A 24,950-nucleotide genomic window follows, 5' to 3' on the forward strand; every position below is an offset into this window, starting at 1 on the left:
CTATATTATTACACTAAACAGTTGTTGTTCGTCAGTGTGAAAAACAAAAAGCATCACCACCACCAACTGCGCGCGAAACTTTGGTGCAAACGGCTAGCTCTACACCGCCGCGCACATGTCTCCATTCCAATATCAACTCTTTGTGGCAACTTATCGATCAAAATAATAATAAAATAATTCAATATAATTAATTAATTATAATGAGATTAATATTTTGTAAAAAAAATTGTGCAAAAAGTAGTTGTGATCAACAAGAAAAAAATGCTGCTAACAAAGAATTTATACATTTTTGCAATTTTGTTCATCTGCTATTGTGCAATCTTAACAATTATAATGGAAAGTGAAACAAAGAAAACCGAATCTTACTAATTTCGAAACTTTCCACCATCTATATCTATATATATATAGAATCAAATGCAGCCCGCAAATGTAGCAAAATTATTCATTTGCGCGCTGTTGCTGCTGCTTATTGCTGCTTTGCATGTGATCGACGTTGCAGAAAAGCGTTTCAAAATTGGATGTCGCCATGGTTTTTGCAACAAGAATTGAATCAGAGTTGAAAATTACTTCTTCTGTGAAAACAAGCTCAAAATGTGAAACAGTAGAAAAGCATTACTACTACAAGACGAATTAAAATCATCAAATGAGAAGAAATTAATTGAAATATGGCTTCAATTTTCTCAATTCTTCTCTCATTTGCCAAAAGCGTACTTTTCAGACAATCATTCATTCATTCATTGAAAATCTTTCATAAAATTAATAAAACTGAACAAAATAATTCAAATTTTAAAATTAAAAAAAATAAAGAAGAGGAAAAGCATATGCTTTTTGTTCAATATTTGCCAAGCGGATGTTATCCATTCACCAACAAAAAATATATACTCCTTCCTTCCTGCACGGTTTGAAAAGAAACGTCATTATTATCAGGTGGAAGAGATTAAAATTTCAAAGAAATCACATTTTAATCTGCTGCTCTTTATCTTCGACATACTCTATCATTGGTGCATGTTGTGAAAAATTACAAAGAATGAGAAAGAATAATGAATGCTTCGACAGAAATGTATGTGGTTGGAGAATTGAAATGAAATTAGCACAGATTTGGAAAACCAAGTACCTGAACATCAATTAAACCATGACTTGAACAAACATTGCACCACTACTAACTAAAAGCTGAACCAGATTGAAAAGCAATTTCTATATTCAATCATTGTTGCCGTGAACTTCCACGTCTACATGTTGTCACAGTCGCTGACAACAGCAGTGGAAGAGATGAATCCAAAATCAGACCACAACTAATTTGTTCATTCTACATAAACGTACGTTTCATTAAACAACAAAATTGCAAGGCATAATTACTACATGCTACAAACAACAACAACAACAACTTGAAAATCATCAACAGATGATCTAATTCGACATGGATTAAATGAAAATTTAAAAATATTTTAAAATCGACAAATAAACTTGAAAATGTGCTAATAAATTTACCAATACTTTTTACTTTAATCAAGCATATATATGTAGAAACTTACAAGATAAATGTTTCAGAAAATGTGAATGAAAAGAAAGAGATCGACCAAAGTAAACTGATCGTCGACTGTTGCATCGATAGTCAATACCACGGAGAAATACCATCGAGAATAGTGAAACAAATTTTGTGCAAATTTCACAAAATCAAAACTGATCTATAATTTATTATTTTATTTTTTTATGATGCTGCAATAAGTGCAATTTGCCAGACAACGCTGCAGCTAATAGATAATTGGCTTGCAGACAAATCGAAGTCAAAATTTAATCAAGAAACACAAACACCACCCTGCACACGCACATCCCTCAGTCGCAGACACAGACAATAATGATGCCATCGTGGTCGATAAATGAAAAATGCAACACGTCCATACTTGAAGCGATCGACCGAGCATGGTCTAATCTGGAAGCTATTCAAAACTAATTAGCCTGTAACCAAAGACTGCTTGCCTACCGACAACATCAACTGAGCTTTATCACAGCAATTTATTGCCTAACAAAAACAACGCTTATATCCATCCATCCATTAGAAGAAAAAATAAAATTAGTTACTTAATTCTACTCCAAACAATATTTGAACTTTGACACTGTTTCACGTAAAGATAAAAATAGCTGATAATAAATATTTTAAAAAATTGCACTATTAATATTTGATATGATGAACTGTGCAAAATAAAATACAAATTTTTCCAAACAAGGCTTTCCTAATATCATTTATAGAAAAATTAATAAAAAAAATAACACAAAAAGGACAAATTAAAAAAAACACTTCCAACATTTCCACCTTGTGGAAAAAATGCAATTTTCTAAATTAAACATATTTTCAGTTTAAAAAATTAATAAAATAAAGCTTACCAAAAGAAACAAAGATAAAACAATTATCGAATTAAGCATTGCAAACGGGAATTTATTTACCAGTTTACTGAGTCGCCAATGGATTTTTTTTATTTATTAATATCAAAAGAGGAAACGCTGTTGAAAGGTGAAAATTAACAAATTCAATATCACTTCTTTTCCTGTGAAAAGCTATTAAACTTTAAACTAAACTAATGAAATAAATGCAAACAGATAAAAGCAGACACCAAATCGCAACATGTTTATAAAAAAATGTTCTGCTTATCACTGTAAATAAAATGTTTTCTTATCAAAACATACAAAAATTTAATGAAAAATCAATCATTTTGACAAACATGCAAATTGACTCTACTTCTTTTCAAATTCTTGATTAAATTTAACAAGATAATTTTTATAAATTAATTATTAATTTCATATTATAATTTGAAATTAAAGCCTTTTCAAAATTTAACATGCTGTAAACAAGAAATTTCTACATCGAGTTTCCAACTTATTACTGAACAGCATTATTCAAATTATCTTCTTCAGCTATGCCATAACAGTTGAGATAAAGATGGAATGCATTCGATCAAGAAAGCATTCACCTCGCACATCAGCAAACACGCTCCTCTAATATCTGTGATATTGAATATACTATTTATTCACCAGGATTTGAGAAGAAAGTAAAAATAAATTATAGAAATGAAAACGAAATTCAAAACTATCACCAATAAATATATCGTTTAAAATTATCATGCATCATATTAAATCGATACTCACTTCCTTCTGAAAAAATATGCACTTTCAGTGCTCCAAAACTTTCTACAGTTTATCATTAACATTTGTAAAAGTAACAATTAAACTTTTTCCAAAAGAAGAAACAATGAATAAATAATGAATTGAATAATAATTCAACCTTTACCTTTTAACTCTTTAACGGTGTCATAATAATAAAACCAGTGTTTTGACAATTTACTATTTATTTCAAAAAATCGAAATACACGTAATACAAAAACATGCACTTATTATCAATTGTTGTAAACAAAATATTTAAAAAAATGTTTGAAATACTTTATGAAAATTATACAATTGTCTAATTTGCAAAATGTTGATAATTTTCGCTGAAGATGGAATTAGTGCAAAAGTAACCAAAATGCATAATTAAAAAAAATATTTTACATTACAATTATGCTCGATCATGTTATTTTAAAAGTTATTCACAGATAAAAAATTATTTAAAACCTTTTGCACGCCTTACCTTCAATCTGAACAACATTTTCTCTCAGCTGCTGGGCAAGAGGAGCGTCTAATATCAACTCCAAAAGATCATAAATAGCATATATGCAAGGATGAACACTTTCAAAACGTTGTATTTCGTTTCGTATTTGCTCGGAAATTGTTGATGCAGAATCGTACGTGTACTGGCGTGACATCATTTTTAATTTAAAGCAAACCGGAAGAAATGCTTTATACAAAAGGTAAGTGCTTGAAAGCAGCTTATTAAACTTCTGTTTTTCATGTTGAAAATATTTCTACTAAAGTAAATGTAAATTAATTTTATAAAACAGCCTATATTAAAACAACTTCACATAATCATCAGACATAATTACTTCATAGCAGATGACAATTCATACATCTGTTCCAAATATTATTGTTAAAAGTTAGTTTCGATTACTGTAAAAACTAAAACCAGTCAAGATTAACATATTTAAAATCAGTTGGTTTTAAACATATTCTATACGTTTTTATTAAAGAAAATCAAATATAATAAAAATTAAAACATATTAATACAATTCTCGTGCAATTTTTTAAAATAATACTTCTTTTTGTTTACAGAAAATAGGATAAACAACATAATTACGGTAGTACGAAAGTCAAGAACAATTGTTACAGTATACAAGTACATTTAAAAACAACAAGAATTTATGTAATTTTGGAAGTATAAATCAATATTTTAATTACTTATTTGATAAATTAATTTTTCTAAAGTAATATTTATATCTTTCAATAAATTTAATAAGTATAAATAATGTTGAGCAATCAGCATGCTATGTACTTATCGATATACTTAAGTTATCTAAGTATTAAAAGATATTTATGGTTATATATTAAAGCTAAGTATTTCAGTAGCTGATGTTGAATTACGATCCCTCTTCAATGTATTGATTAAAATATTTGAAGATTAAAAGCATAACATATAACTAACTCATTTTTGAAATGTTCGCAGATCAGTATTTCATTTGAAATTTACAATTTTTGCAAATTGGGATTCTTTTCCGAAGAAAAACTATCACAAGCAAAGAAATAAAATAAATGAACTACTGGTGTCAGGAATCAGGAAAATCCACAGATTAATAATTGATAATATATATAAACGTTGAGAGAAGAAGCAACAAATATGCTATAGATCTTTATTAAATAGAGAAATTGTTTCATTTTTGACACATTTGAAATTCTAACTTGCAAAATGTTAACGGCAAACTGTTCTATCATGCATGTCAAAGTTATTCGTTAAACGTCGAGTACTGCTAATCAAGTGCACACCACGTCATTTTTGAACTCAAATTAATGCTTGCTTGCCACAACTAGATTCAATTTTCAAAATGTTCATTCACTGATTTTTTCTTTCCTTGATAAAATTACACCGACAAATTCTAGTCTTTCTTTCTAAGAAAATTTCAACCTATTTTTAAAATGATTGAACAGAATTTACTACAAGTAATTTAAACTTCACAACTACATGATGATATATATTTTCTGACCAAATTAAGTTAGAAACATTATTTCGATGCATGAATAAATATCTCAAAACAATAAAAGAAAACAGTAAAATAACACCTATCACTACATCAGGCTTATAAAACATCAGATAAATTTTTCCCAGAACAAATACTCGCAAATGGACCATACCAATAAGGCATAAAAGAATAATTAAGCTAGAATCTAGAAGTTATCAATGCTTAATCTTTTGTAACAAGTTATTCTGCTTTTGACAGCAAGTTGACAGGTTGTGCCTCACCATGCTACATGTGAACTTACGTGGATTTGAAAATGAAAACAAAATTTCATATTCTCAGTAATACAATTTTATTTATAAGTTCTGACATGAATTACAATTTCATTTTCAAATGTACCACTGATATTTTCCAAAATGTCAATAACTGAAGTTGGATGACTTTCTAAACAAACATTATAAAAACATTTAAACGTTTCATGCTTCAAGTTAAAAAACCTACCATTTTATTCAAGGCGCTTCCAGTCATTGTGTTGGAATATTTATTATTGTCTTTAAATTTCATTTATTTCAATAAAACTGAAATTCACACGTTACTTACAGTTAATATACAATAGTTCGAGACAACCATAAAATTGAAATCTATATTTTCGCCTTTTCCAAAGCGTCTTCATATTTTCGCACTATTCCCTCTAGTAATGATACCTCTTTCTGAACATCTTGGCGAGCTTTTTGAATATTCTCGAGAATTTCCTTTCGTTTTTGCTCATAATCATGAGCATGATGTCCAATTTTCTTGGGACTTTCTTCGGCATCCATCAATCCACTGTACATATTGGCGCACGGATTACGGAAAACAATTTCATCGTATCGTTCATCAATCAATGGTTTTTTAATCGTATAATCGACACCTTTTTCAGAAAATAACTTAACAGTTTGATATATTGTAACCTGAAATTGGAAAAATGAAACACACATACATAACAATAACATTACATGGAATCCTTACTGGCCTTTCACAAGAATTTTTGAAATATATTTTAATCACCGCTTTGAACTCTCCCCATCCTGTTTCATTCACTTCATAAGGAGGCTCCGAACAAACTAAAAAAACTTTTAAGAAATAATACTATCTGCACAATTTACGTAGAATAGTAGTTTTACTCCTAGTAGGTTCAGCAAAACTGCTATGCAAAGTAAACGATATCTTTCGAATAAACAATTGCAGATTTTCTTCAAAATATGGTTTCACGTACAATTTCCAACCATGTGTACGATCATTCACTAAATGACTTTTCGGGAGACTCCATGAAGCACAACCATAAACAATTGGTTTAACAATCTTGACGCCAGAAACTCTAGCGGTACCAGCTGTAGGAGTGCTCTTCTTCACTTTAGCAGGCGAACGAGACATCCTTACATTATCATACAAATTGAAATCAACTACAGTATATAAATCATTAAGTACAATCCTACTATATGATACTGCGATTATTTATTTGTTTGACGCGCAAATTAGAATTTATTAAATTATTAATGTTAACTTTTAATTTATCATTATTATTTTTACATTTTATATTAAGTAAATTCTTAAATTAAAAAATTTTATGCTAATTTTATTTCATGCGTTTCTCACTTTATTTAGATTTTATTTTAACAAATAAAAAAGAGAGAAAGTTTCAAAACTGTAAAATCAATAGTTTAAATCGCGAATTCTTTATATCATTTTCAGTTGCAAGATTCGTACTTGACAATTATTGGTATACTATTGTGTGTTGGATTGTCTGTGATTAAAAATTAATTTTTAAATGTTCTTTTTTCATTTTCAAATCTAACGTATTGTTTTAAATTAAAATAGTGAATAGTTAATTTAAGTTAAATATATTCTTTTTGAAGGGAAGTGCTAGATCTATTTATGCTGAAATACGAGTCTTGTTTTAAATTGTAATGCATGCCTTGTATATGATTGTTTCATACGAGTGTTACTTTTGAATATATTAAATATGCTTTAAGAGAATGTTTTCCTGCAATTTATTTTATTCTGGTATTGGGCCAGCGAGCTGCTTTTTAATGCAGCGGGCAGGATATGCTACACTGAAAGACAGTAAGTTTCTATTTGAAAAAGAATATGCACTGGCATGTTATTATTCAAAAAAACCTTTCATTTTAGTATCAGTTCGTCTGAAATCTGTTAAAAATATTCAAAAAATTACCCAAAGTATGAAAATGGTAGCGGCAGCGAAGTATTCTCGTTCTGAAAGGGATCTTCGCCCTGCGAGACCATTCGGCGAAGGTTCTAAAGGTATGTATTTTATTTACCATTTTTGATTAATTTCTATTTTTGTTAATTTTATAAATTTCATTTAGAATTTTATAAATTTCTCAGTTTAAACGAAGAAACACCAAAAAAGGCGAATCATCTGATGATTGTTTTAACGAGTGACCGTGGTTTGTGCGGCGCCGTTCATTCCAACTTGGGCAAAATGGTTAAACAAGATATGCAAGACAAACCTGACAATGTAGATGTGAAAATTGTTTGCATTGGTGACAAGTCGAAGGCAATTTTAACTCGGTAAAGAATTTGTTTATTTATGCATACGAGGATTCATTTTTTTCCATAGTGTTTTTCCGGAAAACATACTGATGACCGTGAATGATATTGGGAAAAAGCCTCCGACGTTCGAAGATGCCCGCCAAATAGTGCAGGAAATTTTGAACTCTGGTTACACCTTTGACCAAGGGGACATTTATTACAATCGCTTCAAGTTTGTCTGAGAAAGTGTTGAAAATTTTCATATATTTAAATTTTATCTTCAGAACTGTCGTATCTTATCAGTCTACGAAGTCGCCAATCTTTAGTCGAGCAACGATCATGGATTCTCAGAATTTTAATATTTACGATTCCGTTGACGAAAGCACATTTGAATCTTTTTTCGAATACAATTTGACTTCATTGCTTTTTTGCGCACTTAAAGAAAATGCATGTTCAGAGCAGAGTTCAAGAATGAGCGCCATGGATTCTGCCAGCAAGAATGCGAGTAAGAAATTCATCTTAGCATATAAATGAATTGGATAATTGGAGTATTGCATTTTTCTGTCTGTCTTTCTTTTTTTAGGTGAAATGATTCGTGTTTTGAGCTTACAGTACAATCGCACTCGACAGGCGGTAATTACCAGAGAGCTCATCGATATTGTGGTTGGTGCTTCGGCCTTGTAAAAATTTAAGGAATATGATTCACAGATCCAACTCTGTTGCCTGCCAGTTTTCTAAAGCTATTATTTTATTTTGCTGTGCTTTTTTCTTATCTTTGGTATTCAGTAGTTCAGTTGATTTGAAAATGAAAAAGGAATATTTATAAAATTATAATTTTGAAATAATTTATTTCATTTAAGTGCACTTTTCAAGGTGTTTTGTAATGGAGTAAAAGTGAAATGTGACAGAATATGAGGAAAATATCATATATGAAGTAAATATTGTCAACAATTTTGATTCACAAGCTTTTGCTATTGCAATAGTGTTCAATGAACAAAAAGATGAATAATGTAAATTTCGAAATTTTACTTAAAAATGTTCACGGTTTCATTTAAACAATTTCGTTGTGCTAAACGGTAAGGTACAATGTTTGTCGTTGTTTATGATCAGAAATAAAATGGAAACAGAATTGTTTCATAGCCAGTTCTGTGATTTGCATATTCAAATTATACATCACAAAATATGGAACAAATATACAATAAAATAATGGGGTATAAAAAAAGTAACAATACAATAATCTCCATTCTATATGTACAATTATTGTTGGTTGTTCGAGTTAAAATTATAATTTTCAGGGAGTCGGAAAACGTTGGTGACATTTTCAGACTGACCGAGCGGTCTCAGAGCTACACTGGGCGAAATGGCGACTCTTCGCAAGTGACAACTGACCACTTCTCGAATTAAATTCAAATACGAGGCGTGGTTTTGATTTTCATAATGCTTTTTCAATTCAGGACGAAGCAAATATTTCGGCTTGAACATTTCACGATACTCGCAGGTCAGTGGAATGTGGTTGGGCACGTCTTTGCGAACCAAAAGGGACGTTTCGTACGCCCAACAGCGGGCAACATTTTTCAAAGTATAGCCACCGCCCCCGACGACCAGCATAGGCAAATTGAAATCTCTGACAAAACTAACACATACTCCGTGATCTTCGATACCCAAAGAAAAATGACCCAACCGGTCACAAGCCAACGAATCAGCTCCACATTGTAGCACAATAACAGAAGGTAGAAAGCTTTCCACAGCCAGACGCAACAACGGCTTCACCGCTTGTTCAAACGTGGCCAACGTGGCGCCCTCTTTCAGTGGAATATTTACGGCAAAATATTTTCCTGGTCCAATGCCGATTTCATCCGGCAAACCAGTGCCAGGGAAGAATCCTTCGGAAAATTGGTGCGATGAAAATGTCAACACGCGATCACTTTGTATAAACGCTTCTTGGACACCATCCCCATGATGGACATCAATATCCACGTACAACACTCGAGGATAATATTTCAACAGTTCCAATATGGCAAGAACAATGTCGTTTATGTAGCAAAAGCCGGAAGCTTTGGACATTTTCGCGTGATGCAAGCCACCGGACCAATTGATCGCAATGTCCGCTTTCCCATGGTTCAGATGGGAAGCAGCCGCCAAACTGGCGCCGGCATAAGAAGCACAATAATCATAAAGACCATGAAAAAATGGACAATCTGTATCTAAATAACTGCGAACGATTTCCTGATTTTGATGGTGGAAATTGTGAATGTTCAATTGTTTCAAAAAATCCACATAAGCTGGAGCGTGGAATTCTTTTAAATTTTCATCACTAGCCGGCATCGCCATATAAGTATCCATATATTTGGTCAATCCGTACTGATAAACCAAACTGTTCGTCACGGCTACTCTTTGTGGTTTCATTGGATGACCAGGTCCGTAGTGATGATCACCAACATACGGTGATATGAAATAAGCTACGCGTTTTCTCTTAAAAAGAAATAAAAATCAACAAAAATTTTTACCATGTTTAATTAATTGTATTCATTTAATTTTAAAAGATGAAATGGTCCAGGTTCGGGCCATATTTTCACCTCGTTTTCTTATTGGTCATTAAATGCGCAATTTTATTGGACCTTCGGGCCGTTGTCTTATTGGTTGATTGAAACAAGCTCAATATAATTCTCGAATAATAAATATTTTCATTATTAATGTTACGTCACTGCTATTGAAATTACGTAATTCTAAATGAAATATTCGAACCAATGAAATGAAAAAAATATTACAGCTAATCACAACTGAAATCCAGAGATGGTTCTAGTTGACTCTTAGAGAAGGTCCCGACCTGCACCGTTCGCTAGGGATTTTTGAGGGCCTTTTCCCCCTCCTTTTCTTAGGTGACTCTCAAAGACAAAATAATGAAAATATTTATTATTCGAAAATTATTTCAATCAACGAATAAGACAACGGTATAAAGGTCGCATAAAATAGCGCATTTAACCACCAATAATAAAACGAGGTCAAAGTATGGTCCGAACTGGACCAAACCTAAAAAGATCTTTTAAAGTGAGCACTATTTGTCGACAACGAGCGTCGTCTGGTGAATAACAAAGCAAATTACTAGCGCCGCACAGTGAGCGAAATTCAAAAAGCAGTACAATGATGTTCAATTCTAATTTATTGATGTAATTTTGTAAGATACATTTTTAAATGCAAAAAAATAAATACACAAACAAGAAAAGTTTAATTTTAACTTTCTCAGCGTGAACGGTATTAATAAAATTTATTTCTATTAATGTTGATTATTGAAAATAAAATAACATTTAAAGCAGGCACATATTTCTTTTAACTGTTTGACATAAGCTTTTTTTATGAACTTATTTTATGCAAGCTACAAATAATAGTACTGAAAAAGCATAGCGGTTATAGTATAATTAATATTTTGTCAGTTTACTATTGTTTATTAAAAACGTTTAAATTAACATGAAAACAAAAGAAATTGACAACGGAAAGCTTTTTTCGCATTCAGAAAATTATAAATGTTGCTTATATAATTTCTGTTAAAATACACGCAATGCATTCTTCTTGTTTGCCACTTTGCAGTTTGGTGCCAACTGCAATTTTGATTAAAAAAATTTTCAGCTTCACACTAAGTTGCATTGGTCAAGTTTACAGCCGTATAAAAATATGTCGATAACATTAATGAGTAAATATTGGTGAAAAACTTTTCAGCAAGAGATTTGCGCCTATTGTGCCCTCGAAATGTCCCAATGTATATGCGGTGCTTTACTTCTTTGTTAATCAGTAAATTCATTTTTATTCAGAAAAATGAAAAAAACCTCAAATTATGCTGATTAAAAAATCTTAGCTGCTATATTAGTATTTTATAATAAATTCATACAACTGCAAAAAAGTATTTGCTCAGCAGATATTGCTAGTGTCAACGGCAAAAAACAATGTCCACTTCGAAAGAGAAAATAAAATTAAATGCTAAACAAAAAAGTTTAAATATTAAAAAAAAGTATCAAAAAGCTTCAAGCTGAAAAAATCAACAGGTATGGAAGCTATGGCAAAAAATGCAAAATTAAATTATAGTGAAATAGTGTGAATTAAAATCATTAGCACAAAACATTAATTTATGAATAATGACACGTATCATTCTGTTAGCCAAGCATTGAACAAATGAAACCATAACTAGAAATAAAAATTAACCTATGAAATAAAATAATAAAAATCTTAAAAGGTACTTCTTATTTTAGAATGTTTGAAGCAACATAACATAGCAGTTGAAAACTGCTACTAGTTTCCTTTCCCCAATTACAATTTATTCAAAGCAAACAAAATTTCACTTTCGAAAAACCATGACTAATCTATTAATTTAACTCAATCGACGAATACGTTTTACATAAAAATATTAATATTATTGTTTATTAAACATTAAAAGTATTAGATTGTAAAAACTTACCGATTCCACGTCCATTGTTTTAAAGGACCGTAATTCCTTTATCCCAACAAGCTGCAATTGAAATTCAGTCGACTGGTTATCCTAAATGTTCCGTTTGTCAAACAGCTTATATTCTCCAAAATCATTTAACTGGCATATTCCACATTTGCACTTTTATTAAATGAAAAATTAAATTTTCTAAGAAAAATTTTCTGAAATGCATTGATAAATAACAAAGTAATAAATAGAGTAAGAAAAATAAATAAATAAATAAATTTATAATTGAAAAAAATGAAATAATAAGCATAAAAGTGAACATAAAATAATATGACATCTGGTGCAAATGTGTACCATATTTACAAAAGACAATATCTCTGTACAAGAAATACAATAAAAAATGAAATAACAAGGAACAATACCGTAGCTTTTTAATGAAGATTTTTAACGTTTAGGTAACAATAAAAAATAATTGCTCACTTGTTTTGAACTAATCAAAAAGTTTTGTTGAATAAATGAAAATTTCTTGATATACTGCTTAAGTTTTATCTGATTTATACTAATATTGCATCTAAACAATAATGAACATCAACAAAATTATAAACAACTTTTGCAAAAATAGTATTACAGTACTTTTAAAGTAAAATTTGAAAATTAATGCATTTAAAACTTGTTTAAAAGTGTTCAGAATTTTAAACTATGTATATTAATAAATTATAATGCAAAAAATTTATTTTTGTAAATAATAAATGCATGTGAATAATTCATTTTGAAATAGACAATGGCATACTGTAAAATGTCATGAAAAAACATGAACTTATTTTGTTTATATTACTGTCGTTGGAAAATATGTCTGACATCGTCATGCATAAAATGTATATGAAATTAATTATTTATTAAATTAGAATTTTTTAATTAAAAAATATATATAGCCTTGATTTTTTTAAAATTACAGTAACAAAGGAATATTGTTTTTTGTTGTTGTATGTGATGATTTCCAAAGATGAATACTTAAAGCGCTACATAGGTGGAGAAACTCAACCGAAGAAGAAAAAAAAGAAACTTGTTCGGAAATTAAATCGGTAATCTATTGAAGATAAAACAGTTTAATTAAAAGCAAGTATACAGTTGAATTTTTTTAGAAAACTGCGTAAGGTAGTTGTGCTGATTTGTTTGATCCATTTTATTTAGTGGACTGAATTTAGCTGATTAATAATTTTGTTCATTATAGAATTTAATTTTCTTCAAAATGAGCCTGTTTTATTCATGTTTTGCTGAATTGATAAGAAACGATCTATTTTAGTGTTAAAATAGTTGAAGAGGAAGCTTTTCTAACTGTTAAACAAGAAAAGCAAGAAGAGTCACTATCTGATGAAGATAAGCCGGTTCTTGCGCTTCAAGGCAACAAAACAGATGAATTGCGGTTACTGGGAAAGTTTTCTACTAGTCGGTGGATCCAGGCAGAAGGTATGCATTGGAATGTTTTGTAAATGAAACTGTTTAAAAGTGGCTCAGTATGGTTGCCATAATTGAAATATAAATATCGGAAACGTTTTTAGATGCAGTTGAAAGTGGGGAAAATGCGAGTGCATCTCAAGAAAACTATGATGGACTGCGACGACTTCGACACGATTCGGAGAATTCAGGTGATTGTTGTTTTTAAGAGGAATAAATAGAAGAATAAATTCTTTTTTAAGATGAAATTTAAAATATTTTCCTATATTTGTATTTTCCCAATAATTTTTTCTCGAGAATTTGTTTTTTGTTTGTTTCATTGTTGAATGAATGCAAATTTTCAGAAGAGACCAAGGAATGTGTTGGAACTGAATCGGAAAATTTCGCCTTCAATGTAAAATGGAAATCTTCATCGGCCAAACAATTGGTGCTTGATGAGAGAAAAATCAAGCAGGAAGAAGATGTTGAAGAGAATAAAGTTGCTGATAGACGTGAGTCGCCAGATTTGGATTTTTTGAAACGTAAGCGACGGCGCAGTGTGGATCTTTCTCCGCCTCGTCGTCGACGTCGGAGACGTGAATCTTCTTCATCTTCGAGTCGAGAAGCCAGTGCAGAAGAGCGCCCATTTGAACAGTAAGAAATGCACATGCATGCTTAGCGTATGTTAAAAATGAAATTTATCATTTGCAAATGAAACGGTGATATTTTCAGCAGAAGGAATTCAAACAAATCTGCTGATCGCCGGAGGAGAAGCCGATCGAGGTCGAGATCAGAATGTTCTGATCAATCACTTCCAAGGCGTCGCCACCAACGTCGTCATAGTTCATCTTCTTCATATTCACCGAACCGGAGAGCGGATAGAAAAGTCTGGAAAAGCAAGGATTATTCAAATAAAGACAGAAGAGCAAACGTTGAAAGCAGAAGCAGATCTCCATTTCATCGACGAAGTAAACAAAGCAATGAAGGTGCTGGTGATGATCGTCGTAAAAATTCTGTATTGAACGCATCACAACCGACTTGTGTAATTATTATTATTTTTTCATCACTTTACATTGGGATTCGATTTGTTCTTTTATTACAATAGTCAGATGACAGTTGGATGGGACGTGATGCGGAGACTGTGGTCAGGAAGAAGATGACTAAGCAGAAAAAGGATGAAGAAACCGAAGAACAGAAACAACGGAGAGAAGAGATGGAAAAGCGTTATGAACTTTGGAATAAAGGGTAATTATTAATTGATATCAGTGTAATATGGGTTTATTTGATAAATGTGTATTGATGATGATCGATTTTCCGTTTGTTCAGCGTAAAGCAGGCCAAGGAACGTGAAGAGAGATTACAAGATATGGCGAAAGAGATTGACAAACCGTTTGCAAGGTATGAAGATGATGCAGATTTGGACGAGATGTTGAAGAAGATGGAATATGAAGAAGATCCAATGTTGGAATACATTCGACGGAAAAGGAGAAAAAAGAATCCTGAATTGCCGAAATATAAAGGACCACCGCCCTTGCCGAATCGGTATTCAATCTTGCCCGGGGTGCGTTGGGATGGCGTGGATAGATCGAATGGATTTGAAACTCGTCTTCTGTCACAAGCGAATTTGAAAAAAGCTGAACAAGAAGAATTTTACAAGTGGACAGCGGGTCATTATGAATAATTATTCATAAATTCATCATGCACTGTGACGTCAGTGTACATTAAAAACCACTGCTTTTGTTTGCTGTTGAATTTTTCAACTTTTTTTCTTTACTATATTTAATACATTATTGTGTAATACATTGTTTAAAAAGGTTTAAAATGATGAAAATTTTAAAGTTGTGATTAAAATTTTAATTCGATTAAATTTCTTCAGTTCATCAACTAAGAAGATGAAAGCGAAAAAATAGTTATCGTATTATTATCATTATGGGTTATTTTTTTTAAATTTTCATTTCTTTCAGGAATAATTTGATGAATTGATGAATATTATTGTTCTAATAATACTATTGGCAATAATGATTTTTTCATTTTTTTACAAAATGATACTGTCATTATTGAAAAAAGAGGTGGAAGAAAAAAAATTGTCAGCAAATGAAGTGAGGGAAGATTTGAAAAATAGCTACAAATCGAGCATGACTGGTAACGGTGATGAATTGAAAAATGATGTTGGAAATGGTACAACTGGAAAAGATATGGACGACGATGATGATGATGATGACGATGATGAAGCAGATTTGAAAACGGATTCAACTCTTCTGTTGGTTAATTCGGAAATGTTTGATATAAGCATTTCTTTGAGTGACGAAGTTATCGATGATGAATTTTCAATTGGCATAAAAATGGAAGATTTTGAAAACAGTGATAATAATAGCAGTGGTGGAAGTGAAAGCGAAATATCAATTAAAGAGAAAGAGATCGAGTTGAACCACCAGCAGGATAAGAAAAATCTGTTTCAAGCAATTCCAAGTGCAGATGAAAAATTGCATAAAAGATTATCGGATGTTGATGAACAAGGAGAAAATTTCAATGCTAGCAAAGCCGAACGTGAACAACAGTCAAAATGCAAGATGGCCACCACTGATGGTAGTGGTGGTGGTGGTGGTGGCACGAGCGAAGAACACAAAGAGCCTAAATATCATCACAGTACGCGCACCCATGACGAAGCAAAGACAATCTTAGGACAGAAGAAGAATTTGACGAAAAATGATGATTCAACTTTCCAGACGGTGCAGTATGCTGAAAGTGAACTGCTTCGAATGAGGAAAGCGGTAACGAAAGAATCTTCTTCTCAGAATACACAAAAATCTGATGCAACTCAACCAGTGACTGGTAAAAAGTAGTTCTGAAAAGCATACAACGACGATGAATCAGTGAAAAAGATGCTCAACCAACACATTTGCATACACGTGTTTGTATGTACAAAGATTATTACACAGGCTTGAATTTCAAAGCCTGAAACGACTGAGATGGGAACAGACTTGTTATTTATCTATTTTGATTTCGATAGCACACACATCAGTAGAGAGCCAAAGGTTTTCTTTCCGGATACAGTATACGATCTTTTTTCTGTTTCAATTGTTTTAGCTGAATAAAAAATGCTTCTTTCAGATTTGAAATATTTGTTCTACAAATAACTAAACATGATCTCGTCGTAAAAGATCAAAATTGTAACACTGCGTACAAAATATTCTTTCTGCTTTAATGTGGTTTTGCATATTTTTCAAATTAACAATAAGATATTCATTCTTGTACAAATAAGTGTCAATGTATACATTACACAAACACGCTATATATATCGATATATGCATGTATATATATATATAATTCTTGTTCAAGTATATAAAAGTATAAATGAAAAACAAAATTAAAGAATTATATATATATATATTCTTAAATATACCAACTCGTAAAAATATAATAAAAACATCAGTTAGTTTAGCTTTAAAAACATGCAAAACAAATTTCTCTCATCACACACAGGCATCGTCGTTTAAAATGGTTTTCTTCTCCTTGTAAAAGAATTTTTTAAAAGTAAACAATAAAATGTGTATAATAATAAAAAACAAAATATAGGATGAAATAAGAAATTGATTAAAAATAGATGAATATAAATAAAAATGAGTATTTGTTTGTTTGTTTGTTTCATGATTAGACTGCCGATCCCTGATGATGACAGAGAGGCGCATGATGTATAATTATTATTTGTATTTAATTGCAGCAAACTTTGCAAGCAACCACGACCGCACACCACTACTGATGGGTGAAGTGAAGCTGACTTTGTGATTGACAACTAACCGGTCAGTCCTGGCATCGTGTGCAACACCTCATCCAACAGTTGCAAAGCCCTGTGCAAGTGGACCTCAATCCAGCATGGTGTCGCTTTGATTGTCGTTCTTGGATAATCCGGACCCCAACCTTTGACGAATGAAAGCCTCAAAATGCACAGACGTCTCAAATCATCGACGCCAATCCCTGCGGCAGCGGACAAAGCTGCAACATTTTTTGTCAAATTATTATTAACTTCCAAATTCATAAATATTCAAAAAAAATATACTCACACACTGCAGGAGGTAAACCTGTAACTCCAGGATCATTGACGAGGCCGGCTACAGCCGCCGCTTGGGCAGCGGCAGCGGCGTGAGCCGTGGCAGCTTGTTGCAACATCTGACGATGACACTGTCGTAAATCGAATACCTATATTCATCAAACGATAATAATAATTTTAAAAAATTGGAGAAAAATATTTTTTTTAAAATTACCTTGATGTAGGCTTTGGGATAGATTTTATGGACGGCATCGCCGGGTGCACGACCAGCTTCACGATCCAAATAATAACTTTGCACAAATACGCTGTATTCACTCAAACAGCACAACCACACATCACCTTCGCCTTTCAAATCCAACCGCACACCACGGCCAATGTGAATTCTTAATTATTGACCAAATACAGAAAATAAAACAATCGCTGTAGAAGACTGTGATATGCAAATTTTTTCTTCTTAATCTAACTAACCTGGCTTTTTCGCTAACTTCAGTACGATGGACATTGGACAAAGCGCCCAGACAAAATCGATTCACACCCGACGGATCCACATAACCGTCCACAGTGACAGAATTGTGCGACGAGGGGGTTTTGAAAGTTTCGCCAACTTGAGTGTCCAATTCATAATAAGCAATTGAACACCAAAAATCTGGCACTAGAAAAATTTTAAAAGAACAATAATAATATTCAAAAATATCTATTTTAAATCTCTGAAATTGAGCTAAATAAATAAATAAATAAATAAAGCAAAGCAAAACAAACAAACTTGGTTGAGTAGTCAAAGGGGTATTCATTTCCGCTTCAAGTGCACTCAGTCTAGCCGATGTGACAACTATAAAAAAATTAATTCAGCACAAAAAGAAAAAATAGAAAGCTTTTACAAAAAGATGGATTTCTGTCCACCGATGCCAGAGGCCAAACTATAGCAGATCCTGGAAAAGCATGAGGGGTAGTAGTAGCAGTAGAACACAGAAATGAGAAAACTTAATCAAACAATAAATTACCATAAACACTGGGCTGAAGAGTTGCCGTTGGAGCGGGTAGAACGTCTGAAGAAAAAAAAAGAATAATAAATGTAAAAAAAATAAAGAAAAAAGGGTAAATATATTGTTGTCATCGGCATAAATATAAATGAAAGTTGCGGAAACCTTGTCTTTGGTATTGATGAGGGCTAGCTGGCGAAACCTGCTGCTGCTGCTGCTGCTGTTGCTGTTGCTGTTGCTGCTGCTGAGATCCCCAGTTCGGAGTTGTTGAAGGTGCAGGAACGCTGGTGTGGCCAGAATCAACTGAACTAGGACCCATAATTTCTGAAATGATTTGCATAAAAAGTAAAACCAAAAAAACAACCCCCCGCCGCCGAACAAATCAGTTAATAATTTTTGATTTATGAATAACAAATAATTAATGCTTTTAAATATCTCTAACGCTCACCAGCTGTTCCTTGAACTACAGGATAAGCTGAGCCGGCAGACTGACTCATCTGCGGTAAATGGGCAATGTTTTGCGTCGGAGGTAAATCGGTGTTCGCATCCACTTTGGCAACTGGGCTCAGCGGAGACTCTGACGAGGGGGGCTTGCTGACCCCGGCGCCGGTCGGTGATTCGACAAGCCCGCAGCCAAATTCACTTTTCAACGACGGAGACGTAGCTGTAATAATAATAATAATGAAACAAATTTAAATAAATAAATAAATAAATGAACTGCTATTCTGAAATTGAAAAAATCACAGAATGAGTTTAATAATAAAAAGGTTTTAAAAGTTGAACAACTGAAATGCGCTTAATGTGATATAATTAATTCATTTGTCAAAGCGAATGGAGCAAAAATTGCATAGTCAAAATTTGAAAAAGGGATTATTAATAAATTGTGCACAAGGTTGATAATAAATCAAAAGAATTCCAGTTTGTAAAATCTTGTCGATGCAGAAGATAAAACGGCAAAGAAAAAATCAATCAATCGATGGATCGATTATTGTACAATAAAAATGAATGAACAATAAAAAAGAATAAACTGAATTTATGAAAATGTTCTTTTTTCATGGTGGTGGTGGTGGTGCTTAATTTTGCAAAGCAATAAAGAAAAAATAAAGAAATAATATTAAAAGTCCAGCAACTTACCGTCAAGCCGCAGGGCAGAGAAATCTAAAAAAGAAAAAAACATATTCATCATTAAAATTAAAAAACAACAAGAATTAATAATTCAAAATTATAAAAACTGATAATAAACTAGTAGAAGTGAATAATAAAATTATAACGGAAAATATATTTTTCACCTTCTTGCGATGAAGAAGAATTCTGAGCGTTGCAATCCGGTGAACACATTCTGTTTTCTCACTCAGCAGCCAATCATCATCAATCAGTCAACAAATCAACAAATAAAAATGCACGCGCATATACACACACACAGAAGGTAAGATATTCAAAAAAATTAATAATTGAAAAAAAAACAACTATCCCTGGACTAATAATTATTGTTCTCTTTTCTGCACTTTGAGAGCAGTACCTATATGTGAAGTGAAGATAAATGAAATTTATTGAAATACAAAAAATAAAATGAAACAGTTGTTGAAAGCGAAATTCAAAATTTACTCTCAACAGATGTTGCAGACAGACACAAGCACGCGCATTAATTACGCGAATAAAAATCCATTACCAACAATGATAATAATAAATCAAAATAAAATTATGATAAATAATAATAAGAATAAGAATAATAATATGCGCACGCCTGTCGGAGGGGGGGAAGAAAAAAAAATGAGCACATGTCAAACAGTGGGCTGTTTGAAATGTTGACAAGCGTGCGCTTGCTGCTGCTTGTCGACAATATTCCGCCCCAAAAGGCCCAAATTTCACTGAAATGATGTCGCGTTTCCAAAAACGGCAACCGAACAAAAACTGGAAATTATCAAAAATTCCAATTGTCTAATTCTTAATAAAATTTTTCGCTTATTAATAATCATAAGACGCTTGTCTGCGCACATTTGCTGCAAGCAAGCAAAATTCAGTTCAACAAGTCGATACGCACCATAACATGCCCGCCCTCCTCGCTACGCCATTTATATACTACACCTTCTTTTCAAAGAAATTCAAATGCAAATTTTTAAAGTTGAATAAAATTTTAAACTGCGCATCAATTAATAAATAAACGCGGGCACAGTTTAACCAAGAAAAAAGATCCCTTTTTTTCTAAGAATAGAAACAACACAACTGCGCTAGAAAAAAATTACAAAATGGTGTCAAAAATAATGAAATATTAATTGGAACTTGAATCCAATCGACCAAATATACCAAAAATAAATAAATAAAACCCGTCGAAAATAATAACGCAAATTCATCTGTTTTTCCAAACGGCACAATCTGGTTGAATGAATGAATAATATGCAAATTCTGTTATACACACGCAGAGAGAGATAGACACAAGTAAATAAATGGTCACTTTATCGAAGGAAAAAAACGAATCAACAACCTGATTATTATAAAAATAAATTATTAAAATATTAAAAAAAGAAAAACAAGGCACTTCACATGCAAATTTCAATCGTTCACAAATCAAGTGCATGTGTCACACGCATTGCGGAAAATTTTGAAACCGGCTTTCAAAAACCGGTAGCCGAGTAACAAATGCAAAGGTCAAATAAAAAAAGAAATATGCATAAATAGATGTGATAAGAAAACCAAGTCAGCTGGTTGTGATTAGAAATACTTCAATGTATGCTTCGAAATGATAGATATTTCGACATCACTTGTAAGCTGATCAGAAGAAAATAAGTAGAAGAAAAAAAAGTGTCTTATAAAATAAATAATCTCATTAACGATTAAAAATATAAATTTTTTTTATTTAATGATAAAAAATTTTTTTCAATTCACATCTATGTAATTAGTTTACGAATATATTTTTTTTCAAACTCACCGAGATTGCTAATTCCTGGCGATACAACACGTTCGTAATGATACGGGTTCACGCATACCAAGTCCACCTTGAGGTCAAACGCGTACTGACAGTAACTGTTGCTTTTCAGTTCATTTTTATGCAAATCTGGCCAACGCCAGATGCGTGCATAGACAACATGGGGAAAACCCTTACGGCCAGCTACCTTGAATACAGAAAAAAAAATAAAAACAAACAAACAAACAAACAAACATATAATTTACCTGCAAACGTCCGTCCAGGGTACGTTGGATTGTGACACATTTGGTTACATGACTTCCGCCAGTGGTAATTGCCTGAATGAGTGCGTCCAATTCGTCGCGTTTGTCTTTCAATTTTTTGATCAAACTTTCAATAGCGCGACGACTAAATCCCTCATCACCACCCTGGAATGAAAAATGAAAAAAATTGATTTGCAATTATATTTTTCAAAGATGCTGTGCTTCTCGTGCAAAACACAACAATCAAAAAACAGTAAACATTAAGGCACATACATTAAGATACAAACAACAACACTTTTGTTAGTTACCCTCCTGCTTATAAGTTCTTTTACAAAGTAGAATACAATAAATATTTTCAGCTGTCAGTGTAAAATATTTTTCGAAAAGCATTAATAAAGAAAGAAATTGAAAAGCATTGATGATGATGAAAATGGAAAAATCAACAGCTTCTTAAACAGCATCACCACCGCATAACGCGCTTATTATTAATTGAACATTCACTTTCACTTATAAAGAACAGAGCCTAACTAACTAACTAACTAACCACCAGCTGCTACTTTATTTTATTCAAATTCTTTTCTCAAATGGGAATCAATCAATCGTTCCAAATCCCACCCAATCTTTGTTGAATGCGAACATTGAAATTATTAAATGCAATTTATTTATTAACGTTTAATTTGTAGGAAAGCTGAAATATATGAAGCTGAAATATTTTTTCATTGCAAACGTAACTGATCCAAACAAAAAAAAATGGAACACATGCTGCAACAAAAATTCCAGCGCATATATTAAAGCATTACCACCAATCACACACACACATTGATACTTTTGCACACGATGACTCACTCATTTCCATCCACTTCAAACAAAAAGAAATGAGCTTAATGCGTGTGCTTTGAAAGCGTGAGAATACGAAAAATATAATACAACAACAAATTAGAGTACTACAATATTTAAACCGCTTCCTCCCCCCCTCCCCGACTGCAATTTGCCATCAATTACAAGGTATTCAAATGAAATTTAAATAAAAAATTTTTTCTTTTATTCATTTACAACTAATTTCAAGTTGACACACTTTTTAATTATTATTCATAACAAGTGAAAATATTTTTTTTTGAAAACAAGCCATCATAAAAATACACTACTCTTCGCATGAGGCAGAGATGGCATTCGACGCTTCTCGAAACGAACCAACCACCAAATACATAAAAGAAGCAAGCACACTGATGATGTTACCATGGCAGCAATAGCAAATTAAATAAAATATCTTTTGTGATTACAATTTTAATCAACACTTGCCTCTTTGCATTTTTTTTTCTTTCAATTCAAACTGAAAAATACAATTACACTTGAAAACATATTATCCAACTTCCCTCAAAGTTTACAAAAAAATATTCTTAATTAAACTAACATTGAAAAAAAAATTTAATGTTTCCATTTTAAAATTACAACTTGAACAAAAAGAAAAATTCAATTCGAAACAATCACATCTCAACATACCCTTGCCATCCATCCTGTATGTAGTCAAAAATAAATAAATAAATAAATAAACATTTTTTCATCTTTTCAAATTATTAAAAACATTCTTAGCTTATTATGCAAAATAACAGCTCACTGACTGCAAGATCTATTGTAAATATGTTCCCTCACTTAATAGCACAATGAAAAAAAGCAAAATGAAAAAATTTCCTTTTCAAAGAATAGCCACTAGAAATAAAACGCTAACTTGACCAACAACAGCAACAACAAGCACATGCGCACAACTTGAAACTTTTTGAATATTTTTTTTCCTTCTTAATAAAAAAAATCAATCACTAGAAAATGTTTAAAATTTAAAAAATTCAACAAAGAAAAAATCACAACAACATGCGCTTAAAACTGAAAGGAAATATGCCATCTAATAATATCATTTTCACTTAAATATTTACAGTATACTAATTACTTTCTAATTGAATTCAAAAAACAAACATACATGCTCATGATCACGATCATCGTCGACTGAAAAATTTCTTTCAACTGCCAATAATTTGTAAAGCCGTATAAAATAATAATAATAATAATGTAGCAAAGCTACACACACCGACTGCGAAGCAATTCGACACCACCGTCGCACGCTATCAAATATGCAAAGCCTATTTCAAAAATGCCAGCTATTTATCATAAATATGACAACAACTGAGCTTCGATTGTCACTTTTCGCTCATTATAGCAAAAATTTCAACAATTGAAAAAAACAATCATCACAAACAAATAGCGAGAAAGCAAAAAAAAAAAAAAAGAAAGAAAAAGATAGCAACAACAACAATCTGTATGGCAGATCATTACAACCTTTTTCGTATCATTGTTACAAAACAAAAAGCTTAAGCTTAAAGTTGAAGAAATCTCGACTCACCTGCCTATGACACATCAGACTGTGCACAATGCTGGCACAAGCATCGGAAGATGATGATTGATGTGACGCAGCAATGATGCTACTTGAACACTGTTGTTGTTGCTGCTGCTGCTGCTGTTGTTGTTGTTGTTGGTGATGGTGTTGAGAATGTTGAGAAGGCGGAGCGGGAGGAGGAGGGGGTGGCGGAGGGGGAGGAGGATGTTGATGATGATGATGATGATGATGCTGTTGTTGTTGTACACCGGTATGCTGTTGTTGATGATGCATTGGTTGTTGCATATTCATGTTTACTGGATGATGATAGGCAGATACACAAGTCGACATCATCGCACCTCCTTGATTGGCACAAGGATTCTGCATGAGCATGGCAGTGGGTGTTCCACCACCGCCGCTGCCTGACGTCAACGCACCCATACATGGACTGGATATTGGGTGCGTGATTTCAGATGGCGTTTCCATATCACCACCTGCTATGCTTCCTTCAATTTAAATTCAAAAAAAAACCAACAACATAACATAACATAGGATTGTTAAATTTCATTTTAAAAACACCAACCTACCTGGACTTGCATACGTACAAATGGACAGTTGTGCCTTGTGGCGTTGTTGTCCATCATTGACTGAAGAAACTGCTTCAACAGTTACCCGCGTTTCGTATTCGTGAGTATTCGAACTCAATGGATCGCTATTTAAAAGGGTAGCCATATTTGGATAATTGTTCACCGGGATTTTTCCTGCTGAATATGCAGACGAAGCATATATCGCTCTTCCGTCAGCACCTACTGCTACTGGCGCTGCAGTCGGTAGTGGTTATTTCGACATTTGTAATCTTTCATTTTATTACAATTATATGTTTTCACTTCAAATATTTTACGAAAAA

The 24,950-nt window shown here is 32.3% G+C and overlaps 8 protein-coding genes across 8 annotated transcripts; 3 read left to right on the forward strand and 5 right to left on the reverse strand.

Annotated features, from left to right (window-relative positions):
* Nucleotides 1-1,204: 1,204 nt before the first annotated feature.
* Tsp_07530 (centaurin-gamma-1A) lies at nt 1,205-3,794 on the reverse strand. The gene is made up of 6 exons (XM_003381813.1): nt 3,620-3,794; nt 2,967-2,998; nt 2,295-2,333; nt 1,811-1,930; nt 1,578-1,685; nt 1,205-1,306 (listed from the first exon to the last, which is right to left on the reverse strand). Exons 1-6 carry the CDS (start codon nt 3,792-3,794, stop codon nt 1,205-1,207), a joined length of 576 nt encoding a protein of 191 aa, XP_003381861.1.
* A 1,943-nt stretch (nt 3,795-5,737) lies between these two features.
* On the reverse strand, nt 5,738-6,509 carry Tsp_07529 (YEATS domain-containing protein 4). Its single transcript, XM_003381814.1, has 3 exons — nt 6,242-6,509; nt 6,105-6,199; nt 5,738-6,046 (listed from the first exon to the last, which is right to left on the reverse strand). The coding sequence occupies exons 1-3, from the start codon at nt 6,507-6,509 to the stop codon at nt 5,738-5,740; spliced, it is 672 nt and encodes a 223-aa protein (XP_003381862.1).
* Nucleotides 6,510-7,105: 596 nt separating this feature from the next.
* Tsp_07528 (ATP synthase gamma chain) lies at nt 7,106-8,324 on the forward strand. Its single transcript, XM_003381815.1, has 6 exons — nt 7,106-7,199; nt 7,266-7,397; nt 7,463-7,667; nt 7,717-7,860; nt 7,913-8,133; nt 8,212-8,324. Exons 1-6 carry the CDS (start codon nt 7,112-7,114, stop codon nt 8,310-8,312), a joined length of 891 nt encoding a protein of 296 aa, XP_003381863.1. The 5' UTR covers nt 7,106-7,111; the 3' UTR covers nt 8,313-8,324.
* A 561-nt stretch (nt 8,325-8,885) lies between these two features.
* Tsp_07527 (histone deacetylase 3) lies at nt 8,886-10,138 on the reverse strand. The gene is made up of 2 exons (XM_003381816.1): nt 10,124-10,138; nt 8,886-10,100 (listed from the first exon to the last, which is right to left on the reverse strand). Exons 1-2 carry the CDS (start codon nt 10,136-10,138, stop codon nt 8,886-8,888), a joined length of 1,230 nt encoding a protein of 409 aa, XP_003381864.1.
* A 2,903-nt stretch (nt 10,139-13,041) lies between these two features.
* On the forward strand, nt 13,042-15,166 carry Tsp_07526 (putative BUD13-like protein). The gene is made up of 7 exons (XM_003381817.1): nt 13,042-13,133; nt 13,355-13,518; nt 13,611-13,697; nt 13,851-14,139; nt 14,218-14,477; nt 14,595-14,730; nt 14,812-15,166. The coding sequence occupies exons 1-7, from the start codon at nt 13,042-13,044 to the stop codon at nt 15,164-15,166; spliced, it is 1,383 nt and encodes a 460-aa protein (XP_003381865.1).
* A 301-nt stretch (nt 15,167-15,467) lies between these two features.
* Nucleotides 15,468-16,328, forward strand: Tsp_07525 (hypothetical protein). The gene is made up of 3 exons (XM_003381818.1): nt 15,468-15,663; nt 15,721-16,032; nt 16,168-16,328. Exons 1-3 carry the CDS (start codon nt 15,468-15,470, stop codon nt 16,326-16,328), a joined length of 669 nt encoding a protein of 222 aa, XP_003381866.1.
* A 950-nt stretch (nt 16,329-17,278) lies between these two features.
* Nucleotides 17,279-19,851, reverse strand: Tsp_07524 (putative MH2 domain protein). Its single transcript, XM_003381819.1, has 11 exons — nt 19,803-19,851; nt 19,648-19,671; nt 18,956-19,177; nt 18,679-18,837; nt 18,535-18,579; nt 18,412-18,513; nt 18,297-18,362; nt 18,002-18,185; nt 17,748-17,916; nt 17,565-17,682; nt 17,279-17,478 (listed from the first exon to the last, which is right to left on the reverse strand). Exons 1-11 carry the CDS (start codon nt 19,849-19,851, stop codon nt 17,279-17,281), a joined length of 1,338 nt encoding a protein of 445 aa, XP_003381867.1.
* A 1,547-nt stretch (nt 19,852-21,398) lies between these two features.
* Tsp_07523 (mothers against decapentaplegic protein) lies at nt 21,399-24,775 on the reverse strand. Its single transcript, XM_003381820.1, has 5 exons — nt 24,631-24,775; nt 24,313-24,549; nt 23,651-23,676; nt 21,682-21,843; nt 21,399-21,623 (listed from the first exon to the last, which is right to left on the reverse strand). Exons 1-5 carry the CDS (start codon nt 24,773-24,775, stop codon nt 21,399-21,401), a joined length of 795 nt encoding a protein of 264 aa, XP_003381868.1.
* Between the last annotated feature and the right edge of the window lie 175 nt (nt 24,776-24,950).

The sequence above is a fragment of the Trichinella spiralis genome (genome assembly GCF_000181795.1).
Source record: "Trichinella spiralis strain ISS 195 chromosome Unknown Scfld1, whole genome shotgun sequence".
In the NCBI taxonomy this organism is placed as follows: Eukaryota; Metazoa; Nematoda; class Enoplea; order Trichinellida; family Trichinellidae; genus Trichinella; species Trichinella spiralis.

Excerpts from the sequence above, each read along its gene's own strand:
- Tsp_07529 (XM_003381814.1), bottom strand. The coding sequence starts at position 6,509 with ATGTCTCGTTCGCCTGCTAAAGTGAAGAAGAGCACTCCTACAGCTGGT. Across the intron at positions 6,200-6,241 it reads GAGTAAAACTACTATTCTAC|TTTGTTCGGAGCCTCCTTAT; the intron begins GTAAATTGTGCA and ends AAGTTTTTTTAG. Across the intron at positions 6,047-6,104 it reads AAAATTCTTGTGAAAGGCCA|GTTACAATATATCAAACTGT; the intron begins GTAAGGATTCCA and ends TTCCAATTTCAG.
- Tsp_07524 (XM_003381819.1), bottom strand. The coding sequence starts at position 19,851 with ATGTGTTCACCGGATTGCAACGCTCAGAATTCTTCTTCATCGCAAGAA. Across the intron at positions 18,838-18,955 it reads TCAAGGAACAGCTGGTGAGC|AAATTATGGGTCCTAGTTCA; the intron begins GTTAGAGATATT and ends AAATCATTTCAG. Across the intron at positions 18,580-18,678 it reads TCATCAATACCAAAGACAAG|ACGTTCTACCCGCTCCAACG; the intron begins GTTTCCGCAACT and ends TTTTTTCTTCAG.
- Tsp_07530 (XM_003381813.1), bottom strand. The coding sequence starts at position 3,794 with ATGTCACGCCAGTACACGTACGATTCTGCATCAACAATTTCCGAGCAA. Across the intron at positions 2,999-3,619 it reads AAATGTTGTTCAGATTGAAG|ATATTAGAGGAGCGTGTTTG; the intron begins GTAAGGCGTGCA and ends TCAATATCACAG. Across the intron at positions 1,307-1,577 it reads TCGACGATCAGTTTACTTTG|AATGAACAAATTAGTTGTGG; the intron begins GTCGATCTCTTT and ends ACGTTTATGTAG.
- Tsp_07526 (XM_003381817.1), top strand. The coding sequence starts at position 13,042 with ATGATTTCCAAAGATGAATACTTAAAGCGCTACATAGGTGGAGAAACT. Across the intron at positions 13,519-13,610 it reads TCGGTGGATCCAGGCAGAAG|ATGCAGTTGAAAGTGGGGAA; the intron begins GTATGCATTGGA and ends AAACGTTTTTAG. Across the intron at positions 14,478-14,594 it reads ACAAAGCAATGAAGGTGCTG|ATGACAGTTGGATGGGACGT; the intron begins GTGATGATCGTC and ends TACAATAGTCAG.
- Tsp_07523 (XM_003381820.1), bottom strand. The coding sequence starts at position 24,775 with ATGGCTACCCTTTTAAATAGCGATCCATTGAGTTCGAATACTCACGAA. Across the intron at positions 23,677-24,312 it reads TCATCAACAACAGCATACCG|TCGACGATGATCGTGATCAT; the intron begins GTGTACAACAAC and ends GAAATTTTTCAG. Across the intron at positions 21,844-23,650 it reads ATGATCGTGATCATGAGCAT|GGTGGTGATGAGGGATTTAG; the intron begins GTATGTTTGTTT and ends TTTTCATTCCAG.
- Tsp_07528 (XM_003381815.1), top strand. The coding sequence starts at position 7,112 with ATGTTTTCCTGCAATTTATTTTATTCTGGTATTGGGCCAGCGAGCTGC. Across the intron at positions 7,398-7,462 it reads ATTCGGCGAAGGTTCTAAAG|AATTTTATAAATTTCTCAGT; the intron begins GTATGTATTTTA and ends AATTTCATTTAG. Across the intron at positions 8,134-8,211 it reads TTCTGCCAGCAAGAATGCGA|GTGAAATGATTCGTGTTTTG; the intron begins GTAAGAAATTCA and ends TTCTTTTTTTAG.
- Tsp_07525 (XM_003381818.1), top strand. The coding sequence starts at position 15,468 with ATGAATATTATTGTTCTAATAATACTATTGGCAATAATGATTTTTTCA. Across the intron at positions 15,664-15,720 it reads GAAAAATGATGTTGGAAATG|ATTTGAAAACGGATTCAACT; the intron begins GTACAACTGGAA and ends ATGATGAAGCAG. Across the intron at positions 16,033-16,167 it reads CAATGCTAGCAAAGCCGAAC|GACAGAAGAAGAATTTGACG; the intron begins GTGAACAACAGT and ends AGACAATCTTAG.